At 39.0% G+C, this 23,462-nt stretch overlaps 2 protein-coding genes across 2 annotated transcripts; both read right to left on the bottom strand.

Moving 5' to 3' along the window:
- Window positions 1–16,239: 16,239 nt before the first annotated feature.
- Window positions 16,240–19,353, bottom strand: LOC131435818 (calpain-7-like). The gene is made up of 5 exons (XM_058604033.1): window positions 18,925–19,353; window positions 18,244–18,869; window positions 17,509–18,187; window positions 17,239–17,447; window positions 16,240–17,177 (listed from the first exon to the last, which is right to left on the bottom strand). Exons 1-5 carry the CDS (start codon window positions 19,187–19,189, stop codon window positions 16,803–16,805), a joined length of 2,154 nt encoding a protein of 717 aa, XP_058460016.1. The 5' UTR covers window positions 19,190–19,353; the 3' UTR covers window positions 16,240–16,802.
- Window positions 19,354–19,567: 214 nt separating this feature from the next.
- Window positions 19,568–22,564, bottom strand: LOC131435819 (calpain-7-like). The gene is made up of 4 exons (XM_058604034.1): window positions 21,433–22,564; window positions 20,752–21,377; window positions 20,017–20,695; window positions 19,568–19,955 (listed from the first exon to the last, which is right to left on the bottom strand). Exons 1-4 carry the CDS (start codon window positions 21,695–21,697, stop codon window positions 19,729–19,731), a joined length of 1,797 nt encoding a protein of 598 aa, XP_058460017.1. The 5' UTR covers window positions 21,698–22,564; the 3' UTR covers window positions 19,568–19,728.
- Window positions 22,565–23,462: the final 898 nt, after the last annotated feature.

Here is a 23,462-nt window from a genome sequence, read left to right on the forward strand (position 1 = left end):
TGGCAGCTTTTCCCTCTTACACTACTAGAATTTGAAACGATGCATCTAAACTGAGCCGGTGCTATGCATTTTATATAGCACGGAACGACCGAAATTAGCTCTACGCCTAATTCGTATTACTGTTTTTGAATTAGTTGATTTTAACAACAAAATTTCCAAAATAACTATAAAATTAGTTCAAATTGAGAATTTACTTTGCTGAAAAAAAACTCTTATTTTTGGAGAATGTGTTTAGTTGGCGAATATCCTGCACACAAACCAGCAATATTTCAATCCAACACGAAATTCTTATTGACAACTAATTTTGTGATTAAAATCAGAAAATTTTACTTTGTTTATATATCACCATCATCGCAGAAACACAGCACAAAGAAAACAAAAAATGAAATTGGTTTTATTTACAAGTGTTTTAGCCAAAAACTCATGAGAAGTTTCAAAGCAAAACAATCCATTAAAATGCTAAAAAGAATAGTCTTGTTGAAACTGCTTGCAATTTCTTTAGATGTTTTTCGCATGTGACAGAGCGCCATATAGCTGCAAATTGCAGATACCAATTCAACCATTATTGTTGGTTGAAAACAACATTTTATTTCTCTAATTCAACTAAAAAATTAGTTGAATGGAAATGAAGTGTGCCTTAGCTATGAAATGACAGCACGTTTAATTGGTAAATTCAACTGAAAAAATAGCCATTTCAACAAATAATTTATTATTATTAAGGGAATTAGAATCAAAAAATCTAAATTAGCAAAAGTAAGATTTTTTTAGTTGTCTCCAAAAATAACTAACTAAAATCAGAAAATCAACTAATTTTTTCACCAAAATACTGACTTCGGTCTTTCCGTGAGCAAATTAATAGAAAATTCCTACAACTACGAACTCCAACTGGTTCAAAAAAGGTCTGTAGTAGTAGTAGTACAGTAAAGTAAAATATCGCATAGTTCTTTGGGAATATGTTAATGGTTCTAAAAAGAACAGACTCGAAGAATTCAGGAATTAGGGACTTGACATGTGTTCAAGAACTACATTCAGAACTTAAATCAGGCTCAGAATTTAAATGCAATTTAGTTTTTGAACTAGTTGCGAAACCGAATTCAGTTCCGGAAACCAGTTCCATCATGCAGTTTTTGAATTCTAAACCTGTATTCTGGAACTAAGTCCCTGAAATATAGTTTTGAAACTAAATTCTCCTCCTGGCGATCGAAGTCCAAATGAAAGCACGACCTAAGCGTTTGAGGTTTTGTACCACGCTAAAAGTCTACTTTCATTACTGGCGACTGCTGCTCCCGACGATCGAAGTCCAAATGAAAGCACGACCAGAGCGTTTCACGCTTTATACTTGGTTTGTTCTTACTGATGTTGGTGGGAGAATCTACAAATCAGCGGATACAGACACCTAATGAGTATGCTGCATTTTTGAACGATTTTGTCAACATGTGACCTGAATATCAGATGTCTGTCAAAGGTGAGTCCTAGATAGATAACTTCATTGGACAATTGAATGACCTCATCACCGAATCGTATTCGGTCTGATGGAACAAGTTTTGGAGATCTTGAATGTGGAAACAAGATGACCTGAGTTTTTGCTGCATTGATCACAATTTTCCAGCTTGTAAAATATTCCGTTAAAGCGTCCAGACCTATCTGTAGTTTATTCTTCAGAGCATTAATGACACGACCTTTGTAAAGAATGGCAGTATCATCAGCAAATTGTGACAGAACACCACCACCCGGGAGAGGTGGGATGTCTGATGTGAAAATGTTGTATAGAATGGGGCCTAGGATACTTCCCTGGGGTACACCAGCAGGAATAGTAAATCTTTCTGAAAGTGCATTATTCAGAGAAACCTGGAATGCTCTATCTGCAAGATAATTTTTGATAATTTTTATAAGATACATGGGAAAATTATACCTATGCAGTTTGAACACCAGTCCATCGTGCCACACATTATCGAATGCCTTTTCAATATCCAATATTGCCATGGCAGTAGTTTTGGACACTGATTTGTTTTGCTGGATGACGTTGTTAACCCTTGTGAGTTGGTGGATGGTGGATCTTCCTTTCCGGAACCCAAACTGTTCTTCCAGAAATATATCCTGTTCATCTGCGAAAGCAAGAATTCGCCTTTGTATTGACTTTTCAAACAGCTTGGATAGGGCAGAGAGTAAGCTGATGGGCCGATAGCTCTTGGAAAAGGAAGGATCTTTCCCCGGTTTCAAAACTGGGATAACTTTAGCTAACTTCCACATTGAAGGGAAGTAACCAAGCTTCCAGCACCTGTTAAAAATTTTAGCTAAGAAGACAAATGAGCGAATACTCAAATGTTTCAGCTCAATGTTGAATGTGTTGTCGAAACCGGGGGCCTTCATATTTTTGGATTTTTTCACAATAGCCATCAGCTCATTCGCAGTGACTCTACTTTCCTCCGGAACCAAGCTGTCTGATTGGTCAACTTCAGCCACGCTATCAGCAACGGCTCTTTCATGTGGACTAACAATGTTGAGTCCTAAATTGTGCGAACACACAAACTGCTGGCCTAGCGCATTTGCCTTCTCTACTGGTGTGATTAAAGGTATTCCTTCAGCTGCGTCCTGGGGTGACATCAGAGGAGGAATAGGCTTCGGTTTTTTCTTAAGCACCTTCGTTAAGGACCAGAAGGGCTTTGAATGTGGGAGAATTTCTCGAAGCTTTTTCTGGAAGTTCCTGTTGCGAAGCTCAGATATCCTTTCCTGGATTATCCTAGTTAAGTTGTTATAATAAGTCTTCCTATCTAGGATGCCAGTTCGTTGATACTGCCTCCGGTAGATATTTCGAAGTCGGATTAGTTTCTTGGTGACACTGTCGATTTGAAGAGAGGAGCTCGGCATATGTTGTACTGGAACCGTCCTATCACGAGCGACTGTGATTGAATGCTGGAAGGAAGATAGGGCTGCATCGATTTCCATCGGAGAATCAAGTGGCAAATTGATATTAATAAATTGGTCGGCGATTTGTTGAAATTGGACCCAGTCGGTGCGATAATAGTTCCTCCGAGGTTGAATAGGCACTGTTTCTGGTGAAGATCCCAACGTCAATATTACTGGAAAGTGGTCAGAAGAGAGCTCGTTGAAGACAACCGGAGAGCTGTCTATGGCGATGTTGCTGATAAATATATCCAAAATGGAATGAACTCCCGATCTGGAAAGTCGCGTTGGTTGATCCGGAGCGAGGATGTTGTATTGAATGATTTTCAATCAAAATTTACCCTTTATACTCGTCCAGTAGATTATCGGAACTGATATGTGCTTGACTACCTCAAAACCGTCGTCCGTGTGCGAAAAAGGCAAGCAAGCGTGATGAATTTTCCTCATTATTTAAGTTTTAGAAAACTTTGTTTTTCAAGTATTTATGGTTTTCTCACACTGTTGAAAATTTAATCACAAATTCCTGATCATATTTCCGATAGCTTGTAGTAAAAATTATGTTGCTAGGTTAAGTATATTAAGAGATATTCGCAATAAAGTTCTGCCCATTCTTGTACAGGGTAAATTTTAAAAAGGCGCGCCAAAGTAAAGTAAATCGAATTTAACGAGAGAGCTGGATGCGATAATAGATGTGGCTGGACTGGCCTGGTTTTTTCCACTTATTTTTTTCAAACTATCACTACATACCTGCACAATACTTCTACTTCACGTAGAATAACAACAAATTTTTTGTTCTATATGAAGGTAACATAACATCCATTTCCACACTATTTTTGCAAGAGAAAAAAAACAACAAATCGATCCAACATACTGAGCGAATATTTCGTGCAGTATGTCGTTCAACAAGCGCTCAACAATAAAAAGAACCGCTTGCTGAGAGGGTATTTCGAGAGAAATCGAAGGGAACATATGAAAACAAAAGCATGAAAGACACTGACAAACTACCACACTCGCAAAAAAGACAATAATGAGGGGAGAACAAACCCGATCAGGACCACAGAGCTGGAAAGGTTCCTAGCGCAATTGAGGCAAGATTTGCTTTACATTGTTCTCAAGTTCAATCCTTGCTAAAACTATTGATCGGACTGCAGCGGAAGCTCAACTGGAGAATTCAACAGGAGAGATCACAAATAGAAATGGACCAGCTCCTAATCGAGGTCAGCATGGAATTACAAAGAATAATTTCCGAAGGAGGTTGTCACATAGGACCTCATAACGATACTACTCATAACAATAATGTACACTAAAACTGTAAGCATTTATCAACATAACATTCAAAGCATACGTCAAATTGAAAAACCCTTCTTATGGGGGCGGCCCGTTTGGCATAAGGTCATTTGGCATAATACCGTTTGGCATAACGCTGTTTGGCATAATGGTTATTTGGCATAACAGTTATTTGGCATAATGGTCTTTTGGCATAATGGTCATTTGGCATAATCCCATTTGGCATAATGTCATTTTGTGTTTCGATCTATTGATGTTGTGCAAGGAAAACTCGAACGCAATATGTGAATTTTATATCCGGTCCAAATACTTCGATAATATTAGGTGGAATAGCATTATTATTTTTTATTTTTAAAATTCTGCAGTAAATAGCACACTATCATTTTATACAAGCAACTCACTTAGTGCTAGCACAATATTCTGTTCGTCATAGATGATTCAGGTCGAGACGGCCGAAGGCCGCGAGTGCGCCGGCGACCCGCCGTCGGAAGCGCCGGCCACTGCGGGGGGGCAGCGCCCCCGCAGAAATCACCTCTGTCTAGTTGCGGGCGTTTGCCCGGATTACCCAAAGCTAGGAGCTATCCCTTAGTTAAGTCCGAACGAGCGGCAGCGAGGTCGGACAGCAAGTCATTGAAAACGATGCGGCGTAGCCGCATTAGACCTTTCCAAATTGCACTAAATTAGAACAATTTCTATTAAGCAGTTTGTTCATCTGTTATGCCAAATGACCATTATGCCAAATAACCATTATGCCAAATAACCATTATGCCAAATAACCATTATGCCAAATATCCATTATGCCAAATAACCATTATGCCAAACAGCGTTATGCCAAACGGTATTATGCCAAACGACTTTATGCCAAACGTGGTAGCCCCCTTCTTATACACCTAGTGCTGTTTTGTCGTGAATACGACTTACTTTACTATGGGGTGCCTTTTCAAAATTTACCCTCTGAGAGAGTGATAAGTTTTTGATCGTGAATATCTCTTGTTGTATCTAACGAATCAACATAATTTTTGCTACATGCCATCGGAAATATGATCACAATTTTATGATAAAATTTTCAGTTGTGTTACCTAATCTCAAATAGTTCAAAATTAAACTTTTCTGAAATGTTTGGTATAAACGAGTATCAAAGAGGATAATTCATATGGCGCGTTTGCCTTTCTCGTATTTTGAAAGCTCATAGCTCAGTGATCTGTGGAAGGATTTATATAATCTAACTACCAATAGAATGGAAATTTTTCAACTTAAACGTGTATAGCAAAAGCATTGAAGTATTTCAATAGTACACTATTGAAAAACCTATCTCATTTGACCCATGTCAACACCAGCCAATCAGAACGCGTTTTGAGGAAGAGAAGAAAATAGCTGCTGCTGTACAACAAATCGTTCAAGAAAAATGTTCCGAAAAGTGGTGAATATCGTAGTGAGTTCCTCAATTTGGTCCTTCTGAATGCTAGAAACGAATCCCTACAGCATATTGATAGTTTCTTTCAATAAATTATGCAAATCCGAAATGAAATAATCGACATTAAAATTCTATATGCGGCTATTTTTAGTGCAAATCAAGAACAATTTGGTTAGATTTGTGCACTTTTCGCTGTGTGAAATTCACAGTAATCGAGATCAAGTGAAGCCTTTTTTTGCGAAAAATGTTCCAGAGTTTAATATCGTAGAGAATTACGCAATTTGACCCTTCTGAATGCTGGAAATGAATCCCTACAGCATATTGATAGTTTTTTTTTCAATAAATTATGCAAATCCGAAATGAAATAATCGACATAAAAATTCTGTATGCGGTTATTTTTATAGCCGTTAGGACCGCCCATTAGTGAAAAAGCTACAAACGAAATTACATAAAAGGAAATCTCTTAACAAAAATTGAATCAATTCGTCATCTAACACTCGATGTGGATAGACGAATAACCTACTACGACTAATTTCGATTTTGTTTTATTTTTTTATTCGCAGTTGTCTACCTACCCAAGCTATGGGTAAAAACCGCCATAGATTCGAGAAGGATCCAAAGGATGCATAAGCGTCTGAAGCCAAGTGATGTACAGGTAAACGACCGTTTGCTGAGTAAAAACCAATATGCTGATCTGCCAGTTGATGTCGAAGAGGAACTGCAGAAGAAGGAAAAAATGCCACCTTTCTACCTGAAGGGCTTCCCACCAACTCTACGCTCGGATTTCAACACACTGATCAGCAAAGGACTACAGGCAACAATCCGTTTATGTACTGAAGGCTACAAAATAACTGTTCCGGCTTTGAACCACTACAAAGGAGTGGAATGTTTTCTGAAGCAGACAAAAGCGGAATACTTCACACACGATATTGCCACCAACAAACCTATGAAGGTTGTACTTCGAGGACTACCCGACATGATGGAAGCCGAACTAAAGCAGGCACTGTCGGAGGCTGGACTAAAACCTTTGATGGTGTTTAAAATGAAGCGACATAATACGGACAAAAAGTTTAGAGATCAACTGTACCTGATTCATCTGGAGAAGGGCTCCATCACCATGAGTCAACTGAAAACGATTAAATCGTTATTTCACATAATCATCGAATGGCAAAAGTATAAACCGGTATATCGGGATGTCACACAGTGCACGAACTGTTTGAACTACGGACATGGAGCGAGGAATTGCCACATGAAAAGTCGGTGCGGGAAATGTGCCGAACCACACAATACCAACGATTGCCTACTAGATGACATCGCTGTAAAATGTGTGAACTGTGATGGCGACCATCCATCTACTAGCAAATCGTGTCCCAAACGTGCTGAGTTCACAAAAATTCGACAACAGGCGTCCCGCAAACAATCAACGCGCAAGAATGTTCCACAGAAGGATGAAGTTAATTTCCCACGGCTCCCACCGAAGAGGGATATTCCGAATTTGCCGCCACTTCCTCGCAGCAATCCAAAAGATTCAGCCGCTGGATCACAAAAAGAATCTTCCTCAAAAATCTCTCCTGGATGGGGCAATAATCAACCACAAGCAAAGGATGACTCTGGTGATTTATTTTCTGCTGAACAACTGATCGTCATTTTTGAAACAATGACAACAAAACTACGAAACTGCAGAACGCGGTTAGATCAAATCAACGCCTTAGGCAAATTCATCATCGAATATGCAATATAATGAGTTGGTTATATTAAATTGGAATGCTTGCTCACTCAGGAGCAAAACTGCTGAATTGTCCGACTTTCTTCAAGAGAAGAATGCCGATATTGCTATTTTAACTGAAACTCATCTTAAACCTGAAATTTCTATTTTTATTTCCAATTACAGGATTCACAGGCTCGACAGGGCAACTACCAGAGGAGGGGGAGTTGCCATTGCCATTAAACGATCCATTCAGCACAGGCTTCTGTCAGCCTTTAAATTGCAACTCATAGAAGCCATCGGAATTGAGATTACAACGACGATGGGACCCATCATCGTCATTGCAGCGTACTGCCCCAAACAAACCAATCTTCGAGATGGTACGTGTGCATCATTGAAGAGAGATCTGGCTATGCTCACTCGACGACAGAACAAATTCATCATTGCTGGGGACCTGAACGCACGGCATGAGCTGTGGGGAAACAGAAGACAGAATCGAAACGGATTCGTACTTGCCGAAGATTACGAAGCTGGACAATACAACATCCTCGCTCCGGATCAACCAACGCGACTTTCCAGATCGGGAGTTCATTCCATTTTGGATATATACATCAGCAACATCGCCGTACACAGCTCTCCGGTTGTCTTCAACGAGCTCTCTTCTGACCACTTTCCAGTAATATTGACGTTGGGATCTTCACCAGAAACAGTACCTATTCAACCTCGGAGGAACTATTATCGCACCGATTGGGTCCAGTTTCAACAAATCGCCGACCAACTTATTAATATCGATTTGCCACTTGATTCCTCGATGGAAATCGATGAAGCCCTATCTTCCTTCCAGCATTCAATCACAGTCGCTCGTGATAGGACGGTTCCAGTACAACATATGCCGAGTTCCTCTCTTCAAATCGACAGTGTCACCAAGAAACTCATCCGGCTTCGGAATATCTACCGGAGGCAGTATCAACGAACTGGCATCCTAGATAGGAAGACTACTTATAACAACTTAACTAGGATAATCCAGGAAAGGATATCTGAGCTTCGCAACAGGAACTTCCAGCAAAAGCTTCGAGAAATTCTCCCACATTCAAAGCCCTTCTGGTCCTTAACGAAGGTGCTTAAGAAAAAACCGAAGCCTATTCCTCCTCTGATGTCACCCCAGGACGCAGCTGAAGGAATACCTTTAATCACACCAGTAGAGAAGGCAAATGCGCTAGGCCAGCAGTTTGTGTGTTCTCACAATTTAGGACTTAGCATTGTTAGTCCATATGAAAGAGCCGTTGCTGATAGCGTAGCTGAGGTTGACCAATCAGACAGCTTGGTTCCTGAGGAAAGTAGAGTCACTCCGAATGAGCTGATGGCTTTTGTGAAAAAATCCAAAAATATGAAGGCCCCCGGTTTCGACAACACATTCAACATTGAGCTGAAACATTTGAGTATTCGCTCATTTGTCTTCTTAGCTAAAATTTTTAACAGGTGCTGGGAGCTTGGTTACTTCCCTTCAATGTGGAAGTTAGCTAAAGTTATCCCAGTTTTGAAACCGGGGAAAGATCCTTCCTTTTCCTAGAGCTATCGACCCATCAGCTTACTCTCTGCCCTATCCAAGCTGTTTGAAAAGTCAATACAAAGGCGAATTATTGCTTTCGCAGATGAACAGGATATATTTCTGGAAGAACAGTTTGGGTTCCGGAAAGGAAGATCCACCATCCACCAACTCACAAGGGCTAACAACGTCATCCAGCAAAACAAATCAGTGTCCAAAACTACTGCCATGGCAATATTGGATATTGAAAAGGCATTCGATAATGTGTGGCACGATGGACTGGTGTTCAAACTGCATAGGTATAATTTTCCCATGTATCTTATTAAAATTATCAAAAATTATCTTGCAGATAGAGCATTCCAGGTTTCTCTGAATAATGCACTTTCAGAAAGATTTACTATTCCTGCTGGTGTACCCCAGGGAAGTATCCTAGGTCCCATTCTATACAACATTTTCACATCCCACCTCTTCCAGGCGGTGGTGTTCTGTCACAATTTGCTGATGATACTGCCATTCTTTACAAAGGTCGTGTCATTAATGCTCTGAAGAATAAACTACAGACAGGTCTGGACGCTTTAACGGAATATTTTACAAGCTGGAAAATTGTGATCAATGCAGCAAAAACTCAGGTCATCTTGTTTCCACATTCAAGATCTCCAAAACTTGTTCCATCAGACGAATGCAGAATACGATTCGGTGATGAGGTCATTCTATGGTCCGATGAAGTTATCTATCTAGGACTCACCTTTGACAGACATCTGATATTCAGGTCACATGTTGACAAAATCGTTCAAAAATGCAGCATACTCATTAGGTCTCTGTATCCGCTGATTTGTAGAACATCTAAACTATGCCTGAAGAATCAGATGGCTGTCTATAAACAAATCATCTACCCCGCAATTGAATACGCAGTCCCTGTTTGGCAGGGCTGTGCACGAACACACAAACTTAGGCTTCAGCGCATTCAAAGTAAGATCTTAAAGATGATTCTAAATCTACCCCCTTGGACAAGGACTAGTGAAGTACATGAGATGGCCTCACTGGATATACTAGAACAAAAATTCGAACAATACTGCACGAAATTTGAAGAGAGGTGCTCAATCTCTGAAATACAAATAATTCAAAATTTGTACGTATTAGGTTAGGGATAGTTATAAGTAGGTAGACATTTTATAAATAATTAAAATAAATATTATGATTAAACATTAGTATGTAAAACAAGAGTAACTAAAACACCTAATATTAATAACGAATCGTATGAACAACAAAGATGAAAGGCCAAAGGGTCAAAACACTTGTACTGTAAAATGTTGATGTAATACACAAAAATAAGATTAATAAACAGATATTTATGCAAAAAAATATATGCAAAAATTGAATCAGTTTGGATTCTATCGCCACTGCGAGCAGATGTGTTTTGTGTCGCCTGCACAGCTAGTTTCGCTCCCGACAAGATCGATTACGTCACAGCTGCCAGTCATTTCGATGGATGAAAAAGCAACGTTGGAGAGCATTTTAAAAAATCAGCCGTTCTAATGGCTCTAAAAGTTTTCTAAAGAACTATTAGGATGTGTTGTTCGCAAATCGAAAGAAAATATCCTCAGTTTAGTGCAAATGTAGAACAGTTTGATTAGATTTGTGCACTTTTCGCTGTGTGAAATTCACAGTAATCGAGATCAAGTGAAGCCTTCTTTGTTTTTGCGAAAAATGTGGAAAAGGGGAATGCTTGCATAATTCATACAATTGATCAACTAATTGGTATTCGGAAGTGTTAAGGAACATGTCATTTGTTTTCGTATTCACGACATCCAGTTATGTCTCTGACATTACCCACCCGCCTTTTTTCAGATGACACTAAATCTCGACGTTTCATGCTATTTTAAGTATTATGGCATAAAAAAAATCGACTTGCGCGGCAAAAAAACAACGCGTTTTGTCGGTTACGTCATTTATACCATCATATCTCTGGAACCTAAAGTCACAGCCATTTGATCTTCGAACTTGATCAATGGCCCGACAGTAGCTTTCAAACGAGCCTAAGTTTGTTAAAATCGGCTCAGCCATGTCTGAAAAAATTGAGCGATAAAAATATCTTCGAAAAGTATACACACACAGACATTTTCCGATCTCGTCGAACTTAGTCGAATGGTATATAACACTATGGGTCTCCAAGGCTCCGTTCGAAAGTCGGGTTTTCCAGCAATTCTAATGCCTTTCTATAGAGAAAGGTAAAAAGTGAGGAGCTATATACAAACATGACCTCAAACAACACCCAAATAGCACTCATGCAAGAAATTTGGCTGAAGGAAAAGGAACCGTTCCATTTCAAATCTCATAAATTAGTATCAAGCAGATGACCGGAAGGATAAGGCGGAGTAGGCATCGTACGAAGAAACCTCACTCCCTACATTCAACACACTCGAAGCAACTATGGTTAAAATCACGAAAGGGGTTTCACCAATGTATCATATGTCAGCGTACCTACCACCGGCGTTCTACAAAATACACCTAAACTAAAGTACAGATTAGTTACATTGAACATTCTGACATACAATTAGATGTTACGAAATAACCAGTATTGTTCTTTATGATAAAATAATGGTGGTTCTAAAAATACCCTTTTATGAAGGCGTTCGTGATGGAGAGTGACGAGTTGAGTTCGAGTCTATTCTAAGTCGAAGCTAAGCATTTTATATAGCGAATCAGCAGAAAATTCTACTACAAACTACAACTGGTTGACAAATGAGCCGTATACAGTATAGTTAAGGAAAATTTCGCATAATTCTTTGGGTATACAATTATAGTTCTAATAACAACATACAAAATTTCTATGTCGATTATTTCATTTTGAATTTGTATAATACAGTGAAAGAAACTATCAAAGGGCAGTACCGGATTAATTTCTGGCATTCAGAAGGGCAAAATTATGTAATCCTCTAAGATAGACACTGCTTGGATATAAACGATATTAGACACTGTTGTGAATTCTGCACTACAAAAATTTCACAAAGCTAATAAAATTATCCCAGATATGCACTACATTGATGATTTTAATTACCGATTTGCCAAGAAGCAATCTTTATAATTCTTTTGATAAAATTGCGAGCCATTAGAAGGACTAATTTTGCATAATATTCCCCATTGTTGTCCATTTTTCGTTGCATTTGGCTCCAATGCAAACGACCAGCAGCAGGATGATGCAATCGATCGTCTTTGAAGGGAAACTGGCTCTGCGACCTGTGCATTTGAGGTTTTGTACCACACAAAAGGTCTGCGCTTTCAGTACCGTCTGCTCCTCCTGATGACCGAAGACCAAATGAGAGCCCGACCTGAGCGTTTGAGGCTTTATACCACGCAAAAGGTCTGCTGGCGACTGCTGCTCCCGACGATCGAAGTCCAAATGAAAGCACGACCTAAGCATTTGAAGCATTATACTTGGTTTGTTTTACTGATAGTGGGAGAACTTCACCTCGACATCCAGTTTCGTCTGAAGCACTAGAAGAAATGAACGATTTTCAATCAATATTTACCTTTTATACTCTTCCAGTAGATAATCGGAAAATATGACTACCTCAAAACCATCGTCCGGGTGCGAAAAAGGCAAGCAAGCGTGATAGATTTTCCTCAATATTTCCGAAAGTTTTAGAAAACGTTGTTTTTCAATTATGTATGGTTATCTCACACTGTTGAAAATTCAATCACAAATACAGGATAATATTTCCGATAGGTTGTAGAAAAAAATATGTTGTTGGGTTGAGTACATCAAAAGATATTCGCGATAAAGTTCTGCCCATTCTTGTACAGGGTAAATTTTGAACGCCCCATATTAAAGTGAATTGTATTCACGACAAAAACATTTTAACGAAGTATTTGAAAAAGGTTTCGAAATAGCGTTACTAATAAACATAATCGGTCAGTTGTGTTAACGTTTCGTGAATATCGTCAAAAATATCGTGACAGTATTGACCAAACAATGAGACAACATGTTGTTTCAACACTAGTTAGTAGCAGATTGTAAACAATAGCCTGTATCCTGTACAAGTTATTCAAATGAAATGTTTCGATTGGTGTTGGGCCGTTCATCTTCATTCCTGATGAGACAATCAAAGGTGGTCGAGAAATTTGGATTGGTGTGCTCAGTGTTACTAGAAATATTTTAAAAAGTGATCTAGTCAGATTTTGTTGTTCAACGAGATGAGACTACATGTCATAGAACGAGTGCAACAATAGACTATTTGTGTTAGCAGTAAGTTATATCGTTCATTTTGACGCGTTCTTAGCTTTAAAAGTCGGTCTAGTGGTGCCATGAATTCTTAGTTATTACAGATGCCCAAGTCGCAATGATTTCCTGGCAATCATTGCAAAGTCCTGGCATTACATTTCTTTCGTGGAATTTGGCCTTTCTGTTTCAACAGACTTCGCAGCCGATTCATAGCATATAGAATCATTACATGGCGATCCTACTGACACTAAGAATCCTTCCAGGTCGTGGGCTCGAACATACGACAACAGGCTTGTGAGACCAGTGTCCTATGCACTGAAACGCCAACCCGGAACTTTTCGCTGCTGCTAATAAATAAATAAATAAATTATGGGAAAGAAAAATAATTTAAATAAACAATATAACGGGAAAAAGATAGTTGCTCACGTTCAGTCACTCGGAGTATCATGAAATGACGTAAGACAGTTCGTGCTCGCATCTCACCCGACGCAGTCGAAAATCGTTTACGGTCGAAACCAGGGTGGCAAGGATAGGGCGCTCCAGCAAGTGCTATCGTAGCCAACATCTAGGACATTTGGTGGGCAATCAGAGCGCTCAAAGTATGGTAAACAAACATTCGAACATTTCAATTCGAGTAAAATCTTAATTTCCTTCTTGTAGTGATGATATTCTGATCGATAATTTGCGGGGAAGTGCGGTAAAGGGTACTGAATAAACAAGTAGTTTGTAATATCCAATTTTTTGTTAGTCCTTCTTCTTCATTGTTTTGGTGTTTGCAGAATGATGCTGGCCACAATTTCATGACGTCATAGCAGGAGGCTGGTTGAAACAACAGAAACAAAGACAATACGCCAGTTAACAATAGAATGTACGGAATGGTCAAATACGATTTAACAAAGCCTGAAACTTGGCCTGCAAGACCGAATTCAATTTGTATAGATTTCAAGTGTTGCAAAGTTAGACCAGCAGCAAATGCAATTGAAATCTTACTTAAAGAACGAATGCATCTAGACGCTAATAATGTAAGTGAGATTCAATTCAACAAGGCGTCTAACTGTGTGTACATTATGTTTAAACGTGAAAATGATGCACTTGCATTCGCTTCGGTTAACAAAGAGGTGCACAACGTTGAGTGTGACAACATTAAATACAACATCCCTGTGCACATGGTGGACAATGTCATAGAAGTACGCGTGCATGACCCCCCCCCCGCAGGCCACCGATCAGTACGCTCGGGAGAATATGTCGCAGTACGGTGAAATCCTTTCCATCGAAAGGGAAGTATGACGGATTTTTCCCCGGCATCCGGAATGGCGTGCGAGTTGTGCGTATGCAACTACGTAAGGCAATTCCATCTTACATCATTTGTGATCAAGGTGGGACACGTCCGTGTAAAACGTCGATGACCTATGAAAATCAGCTGGTTGCATGCCAGTTTTGTGAACAACCTGCACACTACGGTAAACCTTGCACTGAAACTGCGAAAAAGACATTTTCAACCAAAGACAAGGTCAACCGTTCAAAAACGAAAACTAGTGAGCGCAGTACTCATGTTTCACCATCAAACCAACCAGCAACTGCAACCAATGTACAACAAGGCGCATCTAAAGCAACTAGCAACGAGCTCAAGACTACGAACAACAAGGAAAACAAAACGAAGACGGACACCAACAACAATACAACCGATGAGGCAATGGATGACGAGACGAGCCACGAACAAAGTGTCCCTCAACCCTCGCAGGAGGGAAATGGAAGCTCTTCTCCTCCTAGAAAAAGAGTGACAACGAGATCCACTTCAAAAAATTTATTTTTTAAAAAATCGGCTAATTCGGCCACGTAAAACTTGTATGCAAATAGGCCTGAATAAAAATATCTTAAATAAAAAAAATGACGTAAGTCGCCTAGCTTTTACACTAACATATCCATAAAATGAGCAAAATATCAATGACATTTATAATGTTACTGTCAACCGGGTTGATCGAGCACCCAGAAGCGAGTAGTCGACTAAGAATTCATTGCTTAACGCTGAACGTGAGCATGAGAACTATCTCCAGCTAGATGATGATGCTGACCAGGGTAGGCTTTTTCGTTAATTTCCAGCGAATTTCAACAATTCTAAGAAGAACTGGTTATTTACTAGTTCTGTATATTCGATATATTCAGTTATATAAATTTTTTACTTGCAAAATCGGGAAAGAATAAGAAGGAAACGAATTGACAATTCAATCCGCATCTTCTCACTCAATTCCGATAGATTTCCGAACCAACCGGCACTGGAGTTTGAATTTATTTGATATTCATTATGATTTCTACATAGAATTCCGAATGAAAATTTCTTGTCGATCCGAAATTCTTTCGGATCCGATAATGTGGGTATTTTTCACAAAGTTGTGCTTCCGCATTTGAAAATTTTTCCTGATAAAAAATTTTCCTGACTGATTAGAAACCACGTAGACTGTGAACAAATTCCCCCCTCCCCCTCGTAAACAAACGTAGACTTATGAAACCATCCCTCCCCCAAAGAGTCTACGTGGATCCTTTATCGAATTTTTTACAACTTAAAAAACAAAGGGCACGATTTGAAAAGGAAGTATAAAAGACGAAACAGAGCTACATAAGAGAGCTGACCGAGAAAATTGACGAAACCACTATGGAATCTCGTAAAAGAAGTGGACAACTCTCTCACTCACACTCAACATTTTTTGCTGAATCTTGGCAAAAAATGCCGAGATTTGCAGATCCGAGAGATCGGTAATCATCTCGGCAAAATAATTCGCTGTGGACGAGGCATGGTTTCCTTGTTTATTAAGGCCAACTTGATCTAAGCTGCGTTCCCACAGCGGCAGTTTGTAAAAACTTTGAATGCAAAAACCAGATGAATACATTTGTTTTGGAAAAACCGGTTATGTTTTTGTCCCGTTTTTGCATTCAAAGTTATTTTGTTCGGTTCTTGCAGAAAAGATTTTTTTAAACGATTTTTGCATTGCAAAATCCATGTCCGGTTTTTGCTCTCAATGTTTTTATCCGATTTTTGCATTCAAAAATACTTAAACGGGTTTTCCAAACTAAGTTGCACTTATCCGATTTTTGCTTTCAGCCGTTCATATGAACAGCAGATTTTTTTATTTTACTTTTCTTTTCAAGAAATATAACAATCTTTTACCTTCATCAAATATATATTATTTTCCCGCTCCACCTGTAATAGCTAAACCGATTCTCGAGCTCAACATTTTAAAATGTCGAAGTAGATCGGCAACACGACATTTTGCTGATTGTTCAGTAATCCACATGCCCTTTTCCGAAATTCGTTAATGTAATATTCTGATATCTCGGTAAAGCGCGTTCTTTTACCGAAGTTTGGAAAAGTATTATGCTGAGCTTGCCAGTAAACAACAAATATACCGAAACCAGTAAATCCGTTTGCCGATATTTCGAACAGTGTGTTAACTTTTACTGAAACTCGGTGGAACACTTGTCATTTAAAGTCTCTTGTCGAATGTGCAAAACACCACGTAGCCATTGCTGGTGGAGCGGAAAAATAATATATATTTGATGAAGATAGGAGATTCTTATATTTCTTGAAAATGCCGAAAAAACATAGATTTCTGTTTTAATGCCAAAAAACATGGATTGAGTATTGTAAAAACAGCTTTTAAACAAGAATCGTACAAACGAATAACAGTTGACTTTATACACTCTTTGTAAATTAATATATCACGCCTAATCAATTCAATTTTTCCACAACTAAATTCGTCGTACATTTAAGTTTGAGAAAGAATGGCGATTCCTGATCAGGTAAATACGTGGACGGACGCAACTGATATACACCAGCGGGAATAGTTTCCAGATCCAGTACACAGAAACCAGACCGATAGCTTCCGGTGCTCTGCGATATAAACGGTGCGGTCACCTCCGAATCCTCAAGTGAAACGACTGTCAGTTCTAGCCCTACCTGGTACACCTTTGGACCACGGAGTTCAACTACTAATTGAATGCTGTTTTTCGGACCTATATGCAGTCGATACAGAGGATTGTTTTTATACGTGAGTGGATGATTTGGACAGCCTCCCGCCGAACGGCCCTTCCATTCGCCATTGATCTGGAATAGTTTCTAATTGTGACTATCAGGTTAATATATAATATATGCATGAAATATTTACGTTCTCCACTGTTTGAAATTGACTGTCGATCTTTCTTAAATCGAATTTATCTCGGCAATATGCACGCAATGTGTAATAAATAGTAGCTGTTTTTTCATACTGCGATATCACAAGTGTATACTTCCGAACTGAACTAGGATCTAGTCGAATTTTACACAAGTAGTGCGGACTATTAATCCGTACGCCATCAATGTAAGGGGGAGGATCCGCTAGAAAAAGTTGATTAACATCCTCTAGGTATATTTGATGAGAGCGCTTAAAAATACTCACAAGGATAATAGACTCTTTTACCATTGTTTTTATATACCAATACTGTTATATATTCTCGATTTTCTCGAAAATCTTCAATTGTAGTAATGTGTCGAGTCAGTAAAATCCAAACAGAGCCTTTTCCCGCTGGCACAGTCAAACTGAACTGAGGATTGTCACCAACATTATAAGCATCTTTCATTGGACCAACACCCGCGTTCCACGATTGATGTATGCAGTAAGTATAATGGAACAGAGCCGGATCCCAATTTAAATATAATACGTCGAAAAAGTTCAGAATGGAGTTATAGTCAATCCAAAACACTCCGTTATCATAGTTTGCTGCCAGTGTTGGGTCATAGTCTAACAATTCCTGCAATTCTCGAGTCCAATGGACAGTATCAAGCTCAGAATAATTTCCGCGCCAACGTAGATGTGACCAAGGATTTTTTAACTGAAACAACTTTACTCCATCGATCTCACGCATGCTGAGCACTGCATAGGCGTGAGTGGAAACGAGTCCCGTGCGCTCGGCTTCAGCATCAGATAGATCGCCAGTTGCAACAGTTACAAGACACCGACCAGCAGTAAGCCCTTCCTTAAGACGACTGAACACTGCATCTGCGTTAAAATCGGCTTCGTTCGGACGGATCGATACTCGCTCCGGTATCCAACCTGTCAACGCATGCAAATCAATGTTCTGCAACGAAAAACTTCATTCAAATATTCCGTGAATAAGTTACAAATTCTACCTACGCTATTGGAACCTGGAAAATCATATCCTCCCATCAGTTTCATATAAGCCTTCTCTAGCAGTGACACCCAGAACTCGTTTTTGTTGCTCGAATAAGAGCACAGCAACTGATTAAATTTTCCCAGTGGCAAATAATCATCAATTACTACCTTTCTTGGAATTCCATTAACATGCATCCGAACCGAATACTTTCCACTAGGGTTATAAATTGGTTCATCACGACTATTTCTCGGGTAAATAATCGACGTTAAAATCCTACGATTGAATTTTTTTTCGTACAAAGATGCAACTGCGAGTGATGCCACAAAACTACAATCTGAAACCACTGTCTGCCGGATACTATAAAAATCCGCGTGGTCGCCAGTAATTAACTGTGGTCTTTCGCAAAGATCTCCAACGCGTATCCACTGAACAAAATCCCGCTTCTGTTTCGGTGCTAATTCCAGAATTCCATCTTTATCGGAAAATGGAATAGGGAATATGAACTTTTCCATCAAATCGATATCCATAAATGGAACATAAATCTTGGAATTAATACGAGACGTGTGTTCGAGTACTTTTTTCTCCTCACTGGTGTATGCATTTCGAGATCCGCTTACCTCTAGTCTTGGACTGTGCACAGGACTGACTAGAAATTATTACACATCTTGGAGTTATTGAAAAAGAATATTTATTCGCCTTACCAACGGTAGTGCTACTTCGTACCGGATGAGCCGTAGTCGTACCAGGGGCAATTGAGGGGACGTGCTTGATGCCTTTCAGTTCTTCAGCCCGTTCAAGTGCTTGTTTAGCAAATCTATTGAGCTTTTCGCGTTTTTCACGATCCTCGATAGAAAGAATTGTTTCTACTGCTTTTCCATACAACTCGATGGCCAATTCTCTATGACCATCTTCGTCAGCATCAAGAGCCCGGGATAAAATCAAACGACAAGCAGACTCAACCGACATTTCACAACTAATTACTTTTACGTGTTCTATATATGAAGTTCTTCCTAACGATGTTCTATCTGATTTTGATTTCTGATCAAAATTGTTCTAACATTTTGCTGGTTCGATGAGTCAGCTCGCGAAAGCTTGTTATCGTACGGTTTGTTTATGTTTTTGTTAATTTCTCTCATTTAAAGATACCTGCGTGAATTCTCCGACCAAAACCGTTCAGCAACAAAAAAATTACTCTCCAGCGACTGCAGCGCCAATGGATACGAGATAATGAACTAAAATAAACAAATAGTTATATAATTTCCTATCTAATACGATCAAGATAACGTAGAAACAACATAAAAATGCGTGGAATAATCTAAATAAAGCAACATATTATTCCATGGTAGCACATATTAAAGTAAAACACGAAAAATGAACATGTAAGAGAACACATCAATTTAGTGCGCACATAAACTTGGTTATCGAGTTTTGGGCAGAGGGTTTAGTTAGGACCCCTGACCAGTGATGCGAACGGTACCGGTAAAGTACATTTCTTTCCCTACATTCTACACACTTGAAATTTCAAACTCCACTGTTTGAAATTGACTGTCGATCTTTCTTAAATCGAATTTATCTCGGCAATATGCACGCAATGTGTAATAAATAGTAGCTGTTTTTTCATACTGCGATATCACAAGTGTATACTTCCGAACTGAACTAGGATCTAGTCGAATTTTACACAAGTAGTGCGGACTATTAATCCGTACGCCATCAATGTAAGGGGGAGGATCCGCTAGAAAAAGTTGATTAACATCCTCTAGGTATATTTGATGAGAGCGCTTAAAAATACTCACAAGGATAATAGACTCTTTTACCATTGTTTTTATATACCAATACTGTTATATATTCTCGATTTTCTCGAAAATCTTCAATTGTAGTAATGTGTCGAGTCAGTAAAATCCAAACAGAGCCTTTTCCCGCTGGCACAGTCAAACTGAACTGAGGATTGTCACCAACATTATAAGCATCTTTCATTGGACCAACACCCGCGTTCCACGATTGATGTATGCAGTAAGTATAATGGAACAGAGCCGGATCCCAATTTAAATATAATACGTCGAAAAAGTTCAGAATGGAGTTATAGTCAATCCAAAACACTCCGTTATCATAGTTTGCTGCCAGTGTTGGGTCATAGTCTAACAATTCCTGCAATTCTCGAGTCCAATGGACAGTATCAAGCTCAGAATAATTTCCGCGCCAACGTAGATGTGACCAAGGATTTTTTAACTGAAACAACTTTACTCCATCGATCTCACGCATGCTGAGCACTGCATAGGCGTGAGTGGAAACGAGTCCCGTGCGCTCGGCTTCAGCATCAGATAGATCGCCAGTTGCAACAGTTACAAGACACCGACCAGCAGTAAGCCCTTCCTTAAGACGACTGAACACTGCATCTGCGTTAAAATCGGCTTCGTTCGGACGGATCGATACTCGCTCCGGTATCCAACCTGTCAACGCATGCAAATCAATGTTCTGCAACGAAAAACTTCATTCAAATATTCCGTGAATAAGTTACAAATTCTACCTACGCTATTGGAACCTGGAAAATCATATCCTCCCATCAGTTTCATATAAGCCTTCTCTAGCAGTGACACCCAGAACTCGTTTTTGTTGCTCGAATAAGAGCACAGCAACTGATTAAATTTTCCCAGTGGCAAATAATCATCAATTACTACCTTTCTTGGAATTCCATTAACATGCATCCGAACCGAATACTTTCCACTAGGGTTATAAATTGGTTCATCACGACTATTTCTCGGGTAAATAATCGACGTTAAAATCCTACGATTGAATTTTTTTTCGTACAAAGATGCAACTGCGAGTGATGCCACAAAACTACAATCTGAAACCACTGTCTGCCGGATACTATAAAAATCCGCGTGGTCGCCAGTAATTAACTGTGGTCTTTCGCAAAGATCTCCAACGCGTATCCACTGAACAAAATCCCGCTTCTGTTTCGGTGCTAATTCCAGAATTCCATCTTTATCGGAAAATGGAATAGGGAATATGAACTTTTCCATCAAATCGATATCCATAAATGGAACATAAATCTTGGAATTAATACGAGACGTGTGTTCGAGTACTTTTTTCTCCTCACTGGTGTATGCATTTCGAGATCCGCTTACCTCTAGTCTTGGACTGTGCACAGGACTGACTAGAAATTATTACACATCTTGGAGTTATTGAAAAAGAATATTTATTCGCCTTACCAACGGTAGTGCTACTTCGTACCGGATGAGCCGTAGTCGTACCAGGGGCAATTGAGGGGACGTGCTTGATGCCTTTCAGTTCTTCAGCCCGTTCAAGTGCTTGTTTAGCAAATCTATTGAGCTTTTCGCGTTTTTCACGATCCTCGATAGAAAGAATTGTTTCTACTGCTTTTCCATACAACTCGATGGCCAATTCTCTATGACCATCTTCGTCAGCATCAAGAGCCCGGGATAAAATCAAACGACAAGCAGACTCAACCGACATTTCACAACTAATTACTTTTACGTGTTCTATATATGAAGTTCTTCCTAACGATGTTCTATCTGATTTTGATTTCTGATCAAAATTGTTCTAACATTTTGCTGGTTCGATGAGTCAGCTCGCGAAAGCTTGTTATCGTACGGTTTGTTTATGTTTTTGTTAATTTCTCTCATTTAAAGATACCTGCGTGAATTCTCCGACCAAAACCGTTCAGCAACAAAAAAATTACTCTCCAGCGACTGCAGCGCCAATGGATACGAGATAATGAACTAAAATAAACAAATAGTTATATAATTTCCTATCTAATACGATCAAGATAACGTAGAAACAACATAAAAATGCGTGGAATAATCTAAATAAAGCAACATATTATTCCATGGTAGCACATATTAAAGTAAAACACGAAAAATGAACATGTAAGAGAACACATCAATTTAGTGCGCACATAAACTTGGTTATCGAGTTTTGGGCAGAGGGTTTAGTTAGGACCCCTGACCAGTGATGCGAACGGTACCGGTAAAGTACATTTCTTTCCCTACATTCTACACACTCTGAGTGCTACCGCCTGCTACAACGGATGGTAGATACATTTACTCTAGAGAGTGTACCAGCGACGATGAGAACGGTGAAGGTAAAAATATATTTTGTTCTGCTTCATTCTACTCTTTCTTAGGTTTACAGCACTCTACAGTAGGCTGGGCGATACATTTGCTCAAAGCTACCGCCGCTTTTAAAAATGTAATATAGCTTTCTACCGCCGTCGAAAAAAAGTATTCTACCGCTGTACTTTACATTGTTCGCTCAAAATGGTAGCGCACGTGTTTACGTTGAACGTTAACAAATGATTATTATTTAATATATAAACATTATGTGTTGACGATTTTTTTTTATTTCTCAAGACCAGATTATATTTTATTTAAATAGTAGATCGTTTGATATGCTTGATAATCTTCCCGAATGGTGTAATGAATTATTTGTTCTCAAGACCCTTTTTAAATGAAGAATTCAATGCTTTGCTGCGTTGAAACGTACTGATTAGATTTTAGCAGATGAAAAAGTAAACAAAGAGAAACAATTTACTTTTGTGACCTTATGAAATGGTTACGTCGACTTGTCAATTTTTTCCCTTCATTAGCAGTGAATGTTGTTGTTCCTGAAATCGTATTTTTTCCAAATCGATTCGTGATCGTGAAAAATGACTGATTCATCGAAAATAAAGCGTTTTTATCGGGACATAGCCAATGATTGTTATAAGTGTGAAGATGATTATATAATTTGTAACATCGATTCTACTCAAATCTGCACGTACAAAAAATTAAGAAGTAGTTATGATCCCGGAAATTTTGTTAAGCATTTACGAAATGTGCATCCGGAAAAGGCTCTGGAATACGGACTACTGAAGCAAGGATATGCACCAGAAAAGAAAAGGAAAATTCTTAAAACATCAATAGCACTCGACAGACAAGCTGTGGTTGAATCTTTGGTAAAAATGGTATCACTTCATCACTTGCCCCTATGCGCCGTTGAATGGGAAGGTTTTCGAGAACTGCTAGATCCAATTTGCGAAGCACTTAAATTTAAAATCAATCGAGACAATATCTCTTGTCATATTGAACAATGCGCAACAAATATTAGGGAAAAAATTGCAGCTGAAATGCAAGGTCGATTAATATGCATTAAAGTCGACTCTGCGACCCGATGTGGCCGTCATGTAGTGGGCATAAATACGCAATTTAATAAAGATGATACTGTGATTATTAGAACCCTA

Source organism: Malaya genurostris, chromosome 3 (genome assembly GCF_030247185.1).
Source record: "Malaya genurostris strain Urasoe2022 chromosome 3, Malgen_1.1, whole genome shotgun sequence".
NCBI classification, from domain to species: Eukaryota; Metazoa; Arthropoda; class Insecta; order Diptera; family Culicidae; genus Malaya; species Malaya genurostris.

Coding starts and splice junctions, on each gene's coding strand:
- LOC131435818 (XM_058604033.1), bottom strand. CDS start 19,189: ATGTCGGTTGAGTCTGCTTGTCGTTTGATTTTATCCCGGGCTCTTGAT. Junction 18,870..18,924: donor ACGAAGTAGCACTACCGTTG/GTAAGGCGAATA, acceptor AATAATTTCTAG/TCAGTCCTGTGCACAGTCCA. Junction 17,448..17,508: donor TAAAAGAGTCTATTATCCTT/GTGAGTATTTTT, acceptor AACTTTTTCTAG/CGGATCCTCCCCCTTACATT.
- LOC131435819 (XM_058604034.1), bottom strand. CDS start 21,697: ATGTCGGTTGAGTCTGCTTGTCGTTTGATTTTATCCCGGGCTCTTGAT. Junction 21,378..21,432: donor ACGAAGTAGCACTACCGTTG/GTAAGGCGAATA, acceptor AATAATTTCTAG/TCAGTCCTGTGCACAGTCCA. Junction 19,956..20,016: donor TAAAAGAGTCTATTATCCTT/GTGAGTATTTTT, acceptor AACTTTTTCTAG/CGGATCCTCCCCCTTACATT.